This window comes from Dryobates pubescens, chromosome 5, assembly GCF_014839835.1.
Source record: "Dryobates pubescens isolate bDryPub1 chromosome 5, bDryPub1.pri, whole genome shotgun sequence".
NCBI lineage: Eukaryota > Metazoa > Chordata > Aves > Piciformes > Picidae > Dryobates > Dryobates pubescens.
Window position 1 is genome coordinate 46198066 of NC_071616.1, and position 14243 is coordinate 46212308.

At 45.3% G+C, this 14243-nt stretch overlaps 1 protein-coding gene across 1 annotated transcript in view; it reads right to left on the minus strand.

Annotated features, from left to right (window-relative positions):
• Positions 1 to 14243, minus strand: part of FMN1 (formin 1) — a 158418-nt gene that overhangs the window by 12620 nt on the left and 131555 nt on the right. The window contains exons 14-15 of the mRNA XM_009907850.2: positions 6495 to 6546; positions 2870 to 3019 (exon numbers count right to left, since the gene is read on the minus strand). Coding sequence (XP_009906152.2) covers positions 2870 to 3019; positions 6495 to 6546 — 202 coding nt within the window. The remainder of the gene's footprint in view (positions 1 to 2869; positions 3020 to 6494; positions 6547 to 14243) is intronic.

Below are 14243 nucleotides of genomic sequence, written 5' to 3' on the forward strand. Positions count from 1 at the left end.
TAAAGCAGAGCCCTTAAACGGTCATGCCTTGACAGGATGTTCTCAGGTGAGGAAAACAGCTCTACCAGCATTCTCATCTCCTGATCTCATGAGGTTCCTTTCAGTAGCACATTACAAAGCTATTTAGGAGGATGAAAACAGAAGGCTGATGGCAACCTGGGGGTGGGATTAGAAGGGCTGTGGTCAGTAGGTTGAGAGAGATTCTCCTCCCCTTCTACTCTGCCCTGGTGAGGCCACCTCTGGAATGTTGTGTCCAGTTCTGGGCCACTGAGTTCAAGAAGGACCTCAGGGAGCTGCTTGAGAGAGTCCAGCACAGAGCTACAAAGATGCACACAGTATGGACTGGACATTGGGTTTTTAACCTTCCTCCTCTCTTCCTCCTAACTACTTTGGAACAAAAGTCCTGATTCAGCAGAAAAAATCCCTCTCTGACATGATGATAGCAACCTGCTGGTGACTGCTTCTCTTACCCAGCATTTAATGTGTGAAACTTGCACTTGCACCCCAGAGAAACAATCACATCCTGGGCTGCAGCAAGAGAAGTGTGGCCAGCAGGGCCAGGGAGGGGATTCTGCCCCTCTGCTCCACTCTGCTGAGATCACAGCTGGAGCTCTGGGGCCAGTTCTGGAGCCTCTGTGCCAGGAAGGATCTGGAGGGGCTGGAAGGTGTCCAGAGAAGGGCCACGAGGATGAGCAGAGGGCTGGAGCTGCTCTGCTGTGAGGACAGACTGAGGGAGTTGGGTTGGAACTGGCTGAGCCTTGAGGTCCCTTCCAGCCCTGACAATTCTATGAAACAAATCTGTGCTTTGCAGTTATCAGCCTCTAAAATTCGATCCAACAATAAGAGAGATGAGACCAAAAGCTACAACTTCCCTGTGTTTAAAACCTCTAATTTCTGTAGAGAATTGGGAATTTATGATTTTGCCTCTTGCCCTTTAAAAAGCTACTTCTAAGCAACCCACAAAGCCCCACTTGACTCGGAGCAAAATGGGAGTGTGAAGCAGTTTCCTGCTTTTGCTTCCAGTTTGCAAGACTTTGCCTTTTGTTCCTCTCTAAATCTGAGGCAGTACCTGGACTGCTACTCCATGCTGACAATGAGGAATCCATTATTTTCCAGAGCACCACCACATTATCACTTTCAAATGAGCTGGAGTGTGGCAGGCTTGGTGTGGAATTGCTTTTGCTATGCAGAAGATGAGGAGCTCAAGACAAATCAAGAAAATAATTGAAGGCTAGAGTTGATTTTTTTTCTTTTATTTCCCCCCTTTTTTTTCCCTTTCCTCCCTTTGAAAACTTTTTTTTTCCTTTTCATTTTTTTCCTATTTTTCCCTTTTTAAACTTTATTTGCCTGTTATTTTTCCCCTTTATTTTCCCCTTTTAAGTTTTTTCTAATTTTTTCCTTTTCGTTTTTCTTTTATTTTCCCCATTTTAATTTTTCTTTCCTTCTAATTTTTCCCTTTTATTTTTTTCCTCTTTTTCCACCTTTCAAATTTTTTTATCCTTTTTCTTTTCCCTTTTAATTTTTTTCCTTTTTTCCACATTTTAAAAGTTTTATTTTCCTTGTAATTTTTTCCTTTCCTTCCTCTCTTTCATTTTTTTTCCTTTTAATGTTTTCCTTTTATTTTTCCTTTCCCCCCTTTTTTAGTTTTTCCTTTTAATTGTTTCCCTTTTAAGTTTTTTCTTTTTAATTTTCTTCCTTTTCTTTCCCCCTTTAAATTTTTAATTTATTCCTTTAAAATTTTTTTCCTTTTTTCCCCCTTTTAATTTTTTTCCTTTTAATATTTTCCTTTTTTTATTCATATTTTTTCCCTTTTCTCCTTCTCCCTCTTTTTGTTTCTTAATTTTTCTCCCTTCTTCTTTTTCCTTTTATTTCCACCCCTCTCTTTTTTGCCTCTTCCCCCCAATTTTTGTTTATTTCCCCCCCTTTTTTTCCTTCTTTGTTCCCCCTCTTTTTTCCCCCCTTTTTCCCCTCCTTCCCCATTTTGGCTTTTGTTCCCTTTTTCTTTTTTTCCATTTCCCCCTCTTTTTTCCCCCTTTTTTCCCTCCTTCCCCCTTTTTTTTGTTCCCTTTTTCTTTTTTCCATTTCCCCTTCTCTTTTTTCCCTTTTTCCCTCCTTCCTTTTTGCTTCTTCATTTTTTCCTTTCCCCCTTCCTTTGTTTTCCCCCTCTCTTTCCCCCCCTTTTCTCCCCCTTCCCCTCCCTTTTTGTTTCTTAATTTTTTCCCTTTTTTTTCCCCTTTTTCCTTTTTTCTCTTTTTTGTTTCCCCCCCCCCCCCCCTCCTTGTTTCTTTCTTTGCTGTTATTTCCCCCCCCGACTGACTAATAAAATCAGGCGACCGCGGTGAGCTCTAGCGGCGAGCAGTTTGATGTCCCCAGCAGGACACCGAGAGCCAGCAGCAGCGCTGTAAATCCAGCGTGGGGCTTCGACACCGTGCTAAGTGTGGCCTGAATCTCGGGGGGCTTCCCTTTGATGCCAGTGCAGTATATTAAGTGGCAAAGCCTTCACTTTTATTTGTCTGTACTGTCTGCGACGGCAATATCGCCTCATTTAGCCCCGGCCAACGGGAGACTGCCCAGGGAAGCAATCTGTTACAAATTAGCACAGCTCCCCTTTCATTTTACTAGCTAGTAATTGGAAGGGGTTACCAAAGTGTAATTTATCAGATGATGTGTGTTTATCTTTTTGTGGGGACAGCGTGCCTTTGGTGCATTTCCCTACGCACCCTGAGGGAATAAGCTCGCCTTGATGTCCATTAGATCTGAAAGAAAGCAAAGGCCGCCTGTGAAACCTAGGAGCGTAATTTGTTGGGTTTGAGAAGGAACAGTTTCCCAGACATCTAAAATGGTATTAATGGCTTTATTAGAACCTTACCTTTCCTTGGAAATGCTTTTGCTCTCCCGTTTCCAAATGGTCTTGAAGTCGCTGCAGAATTCGTACCACACCGTGAACACGTAGTTGGGGGTGATCTCCTTCTCGCCAGGCTTTGGCTTGATCCCGAAGTACCCCACTGTTTCTTCAAAGCTAGGAGGGAGGGGAGGTGGGAAACAAACAACTGTCAACACATAAGGCCACTGGGGAAACAGTTTCTCTGAGGGCTGGTTCCTGATTCAGTAGTCAAGGCTGGCAATTACCATTACTTCCCCTTAGCCTTGGAAACCCAAGCAGTAATCCATGCTGAGTGTAACTAACCCCCCAGCACCTACCTCCTTCCCAGGAGCAGAGCTCACAGATGCCTGAGCCATCAGAGAGAGATGTCAGGCAACTCACAGGCATTTCATTTGCATGACAAAAACTCCACTTCCTGCAGCTCCTGGATGTGTTTAGTGGTGGTTTGGATGTGGTGATTTGGGATATGGTTTAGGGGGTGAACCTTGGAGAGCAGGGTTCTCCCTTGGACTTGGTGATCCTGAGGGTCTCCTCCAAGCTGAATATCTCTGATTCTGTGATTTCAGGGAATGCTATGTTATCTCTAGTTCCTGCAACACTCCATGAAGATCTCATTCTCCCATTTACTGAAGGGATGTGGAAGAGCCACATACCAAATCAGGAAGAATTCCCAAGGCTTGGTAAAAGCAACCTTCAATTGTTTAGGGAGAACTGGGGTTAGCAACAAAAAGCCCAACCCCACTGGCAGTGCTAATAGTGAGTCTGTAAAGAAGTACTGAAAATAAACCATCTCCTTCCACAGGTAATTAATTTAATCAAAATACACTGCCAGTGTTTTAATGTTTTCTTCATAGAATCACAGAATTGTCAGGGCTGGAAGGGACCTCAAGGATCAGCCAGTTCCAAGCCCCCTGCCATGGGCAGGGACACCTCACGCTACAGCAGGTTGCTCACAGCCACCTCCAGCCTGGCTGCAAACACCTCCAGGGATGAGGCTTCCACCACCTCCCTGGGCAACCTGTGCCAGTCACTCACCACCCTCGTGGGGAAGAACTTCTAAAGGTCTAATCTAAATCTCCCTCCCCCTAGCTTGGATCCATTCCCCCCAGTTCTATCACTACCTGACAGCCTACAAAGTCCCTCCCCGGCTTTCCTGTAGCCTCCTTCAGGTCCTGGCAGGCTGCTATTAGGTCTCCCTGGAGCCTTCTCTTCTCCAGGCTGAACACCCCCAGCTCCCTCAGCCTGTCTCCATAGCAGAGCTGCTCCAACCCCCTGATCACTGTCCTGGCCTTCTTCTGGACCCTCCCCATCAGACCCATGTCCTTCCTGTGCTGAGGGCTCCAGGGGTGGATGCAGTCCGCCAGGTGAGGTCTCACCAGAGCCTAGTAAAGTGGCAGAATCACCTCTCTGGACCTGCTGGCAGTGCATCTTGTGATGCAGCCCAGGCTGTGATTCAACAGATGCTACTTAAGGCAACAGATGGAAATTCTGAATCCCTAGGTTTGCCTTGGATTTGTAGTCCACTTTGCATGTTTCCATGTGGAATTGACAAGGTCAAGTGTTTGGTTTTGCCTTAGGCTGAGATTTGAGCTTTTAGCTAGGCCTGAAGAACATCATCAAGAAACCCACCCAAACCAGCCAGATGTTTCCTTCTCCAAATAAAGGAATACATCTTCCAACCAACTGCTGCACCAAATAAAAGCTTGGATTTCAGCCACATGAGCCAATACAGTCCTTAAAGGTTCACAGGCTCACCAATTTCCTTGGCTTGGAAGGGACCCTCCAAGATGGACAATGCTTCTAGGACATACTGAAGAATATCAGATACTGATGTAATAGCTTTTTATATCCTCCTACAGGATAGCCTCAGCCTTTTCAATTTCTTACCCAGGCTTTGTGTGAAACATGTAATTAAATTTCAGGGTAATTGGGGATTCATAGCAAAGGGATCACAGCAAAAGTCCAGAGGCACTGGCACAGGCTGCCTAGGGAGGTGGTGGAAGCCTCCTGCCTGGAGGTGTTTGCAGCCAGGCTGGATGTGGCTGTGAGCAACCTGCTGCAGTGTGAGGTGTCCCTGCCCATGGCAGGGGGCTTGGAACTGGCTGAGCCTTGAGGTCCTTTCCAACCCTGCCAATTCTGTGCTTCTATAACCACAGTACAATCCAGAGGTGGAGGGTGCTGCAGGGACGCTACAAGCGATTAGGAAACAAATATACAAAGAAATGTAACTTCAAATATCTGTGTAAACCATTCTGAGGTTGAAACCCCTAAACACCCAGAATACTTTAATCACCATCAGATGGTTAGAACACTTTATGCCTGCTGGGCAATGCCATTTCCACTGCATTCACTGGGGTCAGACATTGCACAGCTGAGCCAGGAACAGCAAGGCTAGAACCTCTCTTGTGGGGCCTCCTTCATGTAACAGCAGCCCCAGTAACATCATGAGTGACAGAACCTGGCTAACATCTTCCTAACAGACCCCCTCTCCACCTCATCTGTGGCTGACACATTTGCCTCTGGGGGCTCTGGGATCCTGAATTCTGGGTGTGTTTAAAGGTGGTTTGGGGGTGGTGCCTGGGCATATGGTTTAGGGGTGAACCTTGTAGGGTAGGGTTCGTGGTCAGACCTGAAGTTCCCAAGGGTCTTTTCCAACCTGTGATCCTTGCACACTCTCTCATTCTGCCTTCATCCTGACACTTACTCCTCATCCCCTCTTCATGTTTCCCATTCAGCCCTTCCCCCAGAAGCAGAGTTTTGCATCCATCCAGCTCAATCTAGTTTCTCGGGCTGCCTCCTGACACTCAGAAGTAACAGATCCTTTTAGCAGTAATATAAACCACTGAAGGCTTATTTAGCAATTGAAAAAGCCAATCTTCACATCAGACAACCAATTCTTCAAGTCAGCTGCAAATTAAGTGGCCCCTCCACAGCCACTGCGGGCTCAGAAAAAATAACATCAAGCCCTAAATTACCCCAGATCTGCCTTTGGTGACCACGAAGGAAACCCAGTGCTAAGAAGCTAAGAATTAATTTACCCCAGCTGACTGATGGCAATTCCACAGTTACCATAAATAAAGTTAGAGGCAGATGCTTTGCTCTCCCCAAACTCTAGTTTGGGAAACCAACCAACCAACCAACCAAAATATTAGAAATACAAAGTTATTAAATGTTTTACTACCCATAAATCATTTCCTCTCCTTTCTCCCCGTGTTGCGCTTCCTTTGGCCTAAGGAAGGCAGAGATCTTCAGCTAATAAAAGGATGAGGATTTCCCTGCATTCAACAGCCTGAAAACGTTCAGTGAGCATCAGATCTATTCTCACTGCATGAAGCAGTTAATCAGTTATTATACCATTCTTTCAATGCCCTGATTCAGTCTAATCTTGACAGCAGTGAAGCCCTCAAGCAGAGCAGACTGTTGGGCTTAAAAACTCAGCTGAACTTTTTCCTGGAAGACTACCTAAGAATTTTTTCAGACAGCAATATTACCTCTTTGAAGTACAGATTCTTCCCCTCCCTCCTCCTCCCCCCATTTCATCTGGCTCCTGAGAAGATCAATAACATCTTTGACCAAAAAAAACTAGCAAAAACCCCAACCCCAACCTTACCATTTTTGTGCATTTTCCAAACTGCTCTCTTCTTTTTTATGGTCTTCTTTAGCTGCCAATGACAAAAACAAACAAAACATTTGGGGATGCAAATGGCCTGCCTTGCTGCTTTAGAGCTCTCACAGGTTGAAACGTCTCTGCCATTCAGAGTTGGCTAGGTGGTGCACTCAGGGCCTTTGAAAGAAATGCTTGCATTAAAAAGCAATAAACATTTGCTAAGTTCCAGGGGGGCTTAATTTGTATTTGTTTATTGCAGTTCACTGAATGCTTTTAGTGTGCCTCTGAAGCACACTGGATTCGAAAAGCCATTTACAGCCCATCCCATGCAGGAGGATCATCTGAACAGAAAGCAAACCATGCAACTTGACTCTCAGATTGTAACCAAAAAGAGAACATTAAGCTGCCTGTGGGGCTTTTTTGTGTTTCACCGTTTCAGGCCAGAACTCACAAACTGCAAGCTGTTTGCTTTGGCTTGTTTGTATCTCTTTTCTCCCAGCAGAAGTAATTGGAAGTTATTGGAACTGAACAGGTATCAAAGATAGTTAACACCAACTGCTCCATATAGCTCTCACATTCAGTTCAGGAAGCTGGAAAGTGAAAACACATGGACTGAGTTTTCAGTCTATGGCACGTACCTGATTTTAGGTGTTTTGGGGGGTTTGGCTTTGGTGGGGTTTTCTAAAGCAGCCAGGAGTTTGACAAATGGTTAGAGACTCTGAGTCCCTCTGACACAGAATGTTCACACAAACTGGTTTGCAAAGGATGGATTTTCTCCACTCCTGAATGTGTTGCCTGAGCTGGATACTCAAGCACCCCACAAAATGAGCAGAGGCTGAGAGCCCTGGGGCTGTTCAACCTGGAGAAGAGACTAGGAGGGGACTGAATATATGCTTGTAAATATCTGAGGGCTGGGGGTCAGGAAGGAAGAGACAGGGACAGGCTCTGCTCACTTGCTCCCTGGGATAGGACAAGGAGCAATGGATAGAAATACAGCACAGGGGGTTCCACCTCAACATGAGGAGGAACTTCTTCCCTGGGAGGGTCCCAGAGCCTGGAGCAGGCTGCCCAGAGAGGTTGTGGAGTCTCCTGCTCTGGAGCCTTTCCAGCCCCATCTGGATGTGTTCCTGTGTGCCCTGTGCTGGATTCTATGGTCCTGCTCTGGCAGGGGGTTGGACTGGATGATCTCCAGACGTCCCTTCCAACCCCTAACACCCTCTGATTTTGTGTGATCCTGTGAATATTTATCAAGTACAAAACATTGATCATTTCTTCACAGACTCTGTCTGGTTGGAAGTGACCTCCCAGTTCATCCAGTCCAACCCTCGACCCAGCAGTGAAGGGTTAACACTAAGCCATGTCCTTGAGCACCAGGCCCAGTGGAGCAACTATAGCTGTGGCAGAAGAGCAGACAGATAAAACAGTGCTACCATGCAAAAACTGTTCCTATTGCAAGTCAGAACAACCCTGTAAGTGCAAATGTTACTATCAACAGAGCCTGGGCACTCCTTTACACAAAGATAAAGAACTTTGTCTTTCTGCTGCTCAGGCTATAGGAGCACATTGGCTGCTGGAAATACAGCTACAAGCTTGAGTTTACAGGCAAGGCCACTGAGAAATTCATCCTGAATTCCATCTGAACATCAGGAAAATCTTTTTCACTATAAAGGTGCCAGAGCCCTGGGAGCAGGCTGCCTAGAGAGGCCGTGGAGTCTCCTCTGGAGACCTTCCAAACCCATCTGGATGCATTCCTGTGTGACCTGCCCTAGGTGATCCTGCTCTGCAAGTGAGGTTGGCCTCAATGATCTTTTGAGGTCCCTTCCAGCCCCTAACACTCTATGATTCTGTGACCAAATATAAGGTTTGCTGTCTAGTCTCACATCTACAGGGCAGTTCTTAGCATGCTCAACTGGTTGGATTAGTCACAGAAACATTTAGGCTGGAAAAGACCTTCAGGTTCACCAAGTCCAACCCAGAGCCATACTCTACAAGGGTCACCTTTAAACCATATCCCCAAGCACCACATCCAAACCACCTTGAAACACCTCCAGGTCTGGCGACTCCACCACCTCCCTGGGCAGCACATTCCCATGCCTGAAAGTCCATCTCCTGAATGAAGTACCACATCCTGTCCCACGACCAGCAGACCATCTCCATCAACGTGCCTAGTCCATGGGGTGGTGTTAGGTCAGAGCCTGGACTGCATGATCTCAGAGGTCTGTTGCAGCCTCAGTAACTCTGTGACTCTGTGATCTTCTCAGAAGACAGATACGAAAGCAGGATCAGTTAAGAATTTCTGTGTCCTAGAGACAAGAGCTTTGAAGGAAAGCAGGCATGGAGTTGATGATCTCTGAGGTGTTTTCCACCCTGGTTAATTCTGCATTTACAAAGCAGGCAGATTGAGCTGGCTGTAAGAACAGCCTTTCGTGATACAGAGAGCTGCAGGCTCTGCAGAGCAGCCACCTGCCTTAGCCACCTTGCCACCTGTATCTAGCTCAATGAAGAAGAGAAGCAATGGACTCTGATCTCAGGACAGTGCCTTATGAAGCTGAGATGTTTCTGGTGGTTTCTTTTTACTGAAGTGCAGAAGGAAGCATTTGAAGAGCTGTGGTCCCCCAAACAGTTCTGAGCGAAACAGCAGAAGAGTGACACTAAAAACATCCAACCCCAGCGTCCTACCTACTGCCTGCTCTGCTGGCTGAGGGTGAAGCAGTGTGCCAAACACTGTGCTGAGAACGAGAAATGATCAGAAAATATTTGCTTTCATGGGTCTAATATATGCACAGCAGCTTCCAGTTTCAACAGAATCAGGGCTGCTGTGGAATATTTCCCCACAGAACAAAGGAGTGAGAAGGCTGCGTGCTGGCTGGCACAGACTGAGAGCTGGAGAAGGTCAGCAGCTCAGAAAGGCAGGCACAGAATGGGGAAACTGCTTGCTCTAGGAGGGGGGAAGACAAAGGCATGAAAATGGGTAGACACAACTGCACAAAAATCTCACAGTTACTTCTGCCTCCTGCACTGGAAGTTTTGACCCTGGGGCCTGGCTGCATACATGTGCTGCTGTTTCTCTCTGAACACACAAGAAGGGTATTTCATACAAGCCCACTGGTGGAGCTGCACCCACTGCAGCTTGCTTGCACCCAGCCATCACAGCTTATCTTTCAGCACCTTACCATTTCAGAATGGAAAGATCTGAGGCACAGATTCTGAGAGCTTTCCTAAGCATTCTGTAGCAAGGCCAACCTGTCAAACCAGGAGAACACTCAGACACCAGCAGCTGGGATGGGGGCATCAGAGCTCTCTTCAGTTCCTATTTCCAAGGATGAGGCCATCTATGCTTCATGAACTTTTAGAGATGGGTAAACTCTAGGGTTCTCTATGGGGTAAAATACCCCTGCCCTAAGCCAAGGCATTTGGGTTTTCCCCAAGGAAGGAAATAGGCCTTTTCTGACTCTTGTCTCCCAACCACAGTCAAGACAGTGTGACAGTTTGGGCTGTGACACTTTAGATACAGACAAACCCCAAACAAACCAACAAGCCAAAGCAACTCTAAAACCAAACAATACCAACCAGCTAAACCCCCCTGTGCAGCCAAACAACCACCAGAACATGCTACATCCAAACTACATCCCTAAGGAAATTCCTCTCTGAACTTCACAGAACCTGGGCAGAGGCTGTTAAAAGAGTGGCCAAAGGTTACTAGGACATTGTCCAGGCTCACAAGGGCTCACCTTCCTCATTAGCCAAGCCAAAAACCTCTTCAGGAATCATGCTGAAAGGCACTCATAAGATGAAACTTCTGCTAGAAACATACATCCAAGGTTGAGGCAGAACATTCTGTCCCCAGGGGTTCAGCTGGGTTAGCTTTCTCCAAAGGGCCACTCTGGCACAGGCTGCCCAGGGAGGCTGTGGCTGCCTCCTGCCTGGGGGTGTTGAAGGCCAGGCTGGATAAGGCCTTGAGCAGCTGAGTCGTGTCCCTGGGCATGGTGGGGAGGCTGGAGCAGATGATCTCTAAGGTCCTTACCAACCTGAGCCATTCTGTGATTCTATGATTAACTTTATCTAATTACTAAGTTCTAATTGGCAGGCTTCACAAACTCCTGGAATTCAAGAGACAGCCTGGAAACAAGAAGTAAACATTTCATTGCATGTTCAATGCACTGCAATGAAGAAACCTCCCTGAAGAACTGATCCCATGCTCATCAAGAGATCTTTCCTGGGTGGTATCAATTAAGCAAGAAGGTCTGGGAGCAATGGGATCACTGAAAGCTGGTCTGGCCTGGACCTGTACTTGAGAGCTCCTTCCCAGGTGGTTTCATTGATGTTTCATTAAGGGCTGAGTTCATGATCATAGAATCATAAAATCATAGAATCACAGAAAGGTCCAGGCCAGAAGGGAGCTCCAAAGGTCATCCAGTCTGACCTCCCTGCACTCAGCAGGGACATCCCCAACTAGAGCAGGTTGCCCACAGCCCCATCAAGCCTCACCTTGAATATCTCCAGGGAACAATCCTCAACCTCCTCCCTGGGCAACCTGTTCCAGTTTTCCATCACCCTCACAGTGAAGAACTTCTTCCAGTCTAAACCTGCCCTTCTCTAGTTTGAAGCCATTGGCCCTGGTCCTGTCCCTGCAGGCTTTTGCAAACAGTCTCTCTCCATCCTTCCTGTAGCCCCCTTCAGGTCCTGGCAGGCTGCTGTTAGGTCTGCCTGGAGCCTTCTCTTCTCCAGGCTGAACACCCCCAGCTCCCTCAGCCTGTCCTTGAAGCAGAGGTGCTCCAACCCCCTGATCATTTTTGTGGCCCTCCTCCGGACCCTCTCCATCAGGTCCATGTCCTTCCCTTATTGAAGGCTCCAGACCTGTATACAGCACTCCAGGTGAGGTCTCCCCAGAGCAGAGCAGTGCCAGAATCACCTCTCTGGCTCTGCTGGCAATGCTGCTTTGGATGCAGCCCTTCTCTCCTGCAAGTCTAACAGGGTCACTTTGGTCTACTTAGCTACATAATTTTTTTGAGATTTTGGGAGCTTCACACCTCCTGACCTCTAACTCTGTCACACTTGCTCACCACTGGCCAATGCCTCCCAGATTCCTACCAGGGGAAGGGGAGGTGTGGTCCCCATCACCTGGTTCCCTTCTCCTCTGCTCTAAATGAGCCAATCTCACATTTTTGAACATGGGATTTGGCCATGCAGGGTTTGGTGGGGTTTTTTTTCAGATGGTTTAAATACTGCTGTAGACATCTCAAATCCTTTCAAAACAATCTGCAGAACACTTGCTGCCAGGAGGTCTTAATCACGCTGCCCCGAAGCAGCCCTTCCAAGTTTATTTTCCTTTGCAGTGGGACAGAAATTGGGGTTTTTAACCCGAGAAAGCCACAATGCACAAACGCTTCTGCCACACAGGGAGCCCCTGGGCAGCCCAGGACAGCTGCTTAACAAACAACTTTCCCCACAGCTCATGGGGGATGTCAGTTTCCAACCTGTACCTTAGGGCAAACACTAATTCATTAACTCCTGTTTCCCGTGCAGAAATCAGCAAAGCTTGTCAAAGATTCCACACTTTGCACACCACCAAACCACAGCAAACCGCAGCCGTCTGCGCACACACACGGGCAAGAGCCACCGGCAGAAGACACTCGAGCAACACATCCAGGAGAGGGCTTCTCTTTATTCTCACAGCTAATAAAAACCCTGGGAAAGGACATTTTCTTCTAAAAGTGCCAATGCTGCCTACAAATCTGCCAGAAAAAGGCTTGGAGGTTATTTTGCTGCAAGATTAGCAGTAATTACCAAGTTTCTATTTCTACTTCTATTTCTACCTATATTTCTTTCTATTGCTACTTCTATTTCTTCCTATTTCTACTTCTATTTCTTTCTACTTCTATTTCTATTTCTACTTCTGTTTCTTTCTATTTCTACTTCTATTTCTTTCTACTTCTAGTTCTATTATTTCTACTTCTAGTTCTATTTCTACTTCTACTTCTGTTTTCTTTCTATTTCTACTTCTATTTCTTTCTACTTCTATCTCTACTTCTAGTTCTATTTCTACTTCTACTTCTGTTTTCTTTCTATTTCTATTTCTATTTCTACTTCTAGTTCTATTTCTACTTTATTTCTTTCTACTTCTATTTCTTTCTACTTCTGTTTCTATTTCTACTTCTAGTTGTATTTCTACTTCTATTTCTTTCTGTTTATATTTCTTTCTATTGCTACTTCTATTTACTTCTATTTCTACTTCTATTTCTACTTCTGTTTCTTTCTACTTCTACTTCTATTATTTCTACTTCTATTTCTATTGCTACTTCTATTTCTTTCTGATTCTACTTCTATTTCTATTATTTCTACTTCTATTTCTACTTCTGTTTCTTTCTACTTCTATTTCTATTATTTCTACTTCTATTTCTATCTCTACTTCTATCTATTTCTATTTCTACTTCTATCTATTTCTATTTCTACTTCTATATGTTTTTATTTCTACTTCCATTTCTATCTCTTTATTTCTTTCTATTTTATTTCTATTTCTTCTACTTATTTCTTTTTTTTCTACCTCTCTATATTTCTATTTCTGCTTCTATTTCTTTCTATTTCTACTCCTACTTCTACTTCTATTTCTACTCCTACTTCTGCTTCTATTTCTTTCTATTTCTACGTCTATATTTCCCTTTCTGTATCTGTGTATTTATTTCTACTGATTCCTATACTTCTTAAAACGTGTGTTTCCTGGTGTGATGCTCCTATTCCACAGGAGAATTTTAACTTCAAGCTGGTTTGGTTTGGTTTTGGTTTGTGGTTTTTTTTTTCAGCTGCCTTCTACACAACAAGGGAATGGTTCCATTAAAATGAGGAGCGACACCAGTCTCACTTTTCTGTGTTCTGGAGTTGTTCATTACAGACACAAATTAGCATTGCCATTTTGAATGTATTCAAAGCAAGGTGTTTGAACCTGCCTCCTGCTCCAAGGCCACCAAGCCACTGAGCTGCTGCTCTCCCACACTTGTGGCTCCAGAGAATAAAGACATTACTAATTTTTTAAGCCTATTCATGCTATAGAAATACAGCCTAAGTTCTAATTTCTTCTTAATCAACTTTTATAAGGTTGTGGTCTAATTCCAAGATTAATCTCTGAGGGGACTAAAGGTATGGATGCAGTTTATGGGTGGGAAAAATTAGTTCTAAGCCTTTCAAACAGAACAAGGTTGACCTTCAGAGCTCCCTTCCAACCCAGACCCTTCTATGATTCTAACACAAAGCCATGACACAAACTCCTGCATGTATGTGACAATTTGAGTATGTTAATCATTTCTCTCTATAGAATGGAATGGAATGGAATGGAATGGAATGGAATGGAATGGAATAGACCAAGTTGGAAGAGACCTTCAAGAGTATCATGTCCAACCTATATTCTATTCTCCTGTTTTGATGCTCTTGATGCTGTGTTTGGGAAACCTGACTCTCCTGTTTATCTGTAACTGCAACCTTCCTTGGCAAGCAGAAGGAACACCTTGAAGGACCAGCACAGTTTTATAGCAAAGCCAATACTTGTAAACAGTCACAGTATCATAGTATCAGTTAGGGTTGGAAGGGACCACAAGGATCATCTAGTTCCAACCCCCCTGCCATGGGCAGGGACACCCCACACTAGATCAAGCTGGCCAGAGCCTCGTCCAGCCTGATCTTAAACACCTCCAGGGACAGGGCCTGTCAAATTAAACCCAGTAAGAAGCTGGAGGCCTTCCCAAAGGTGCTCCTGCTTTG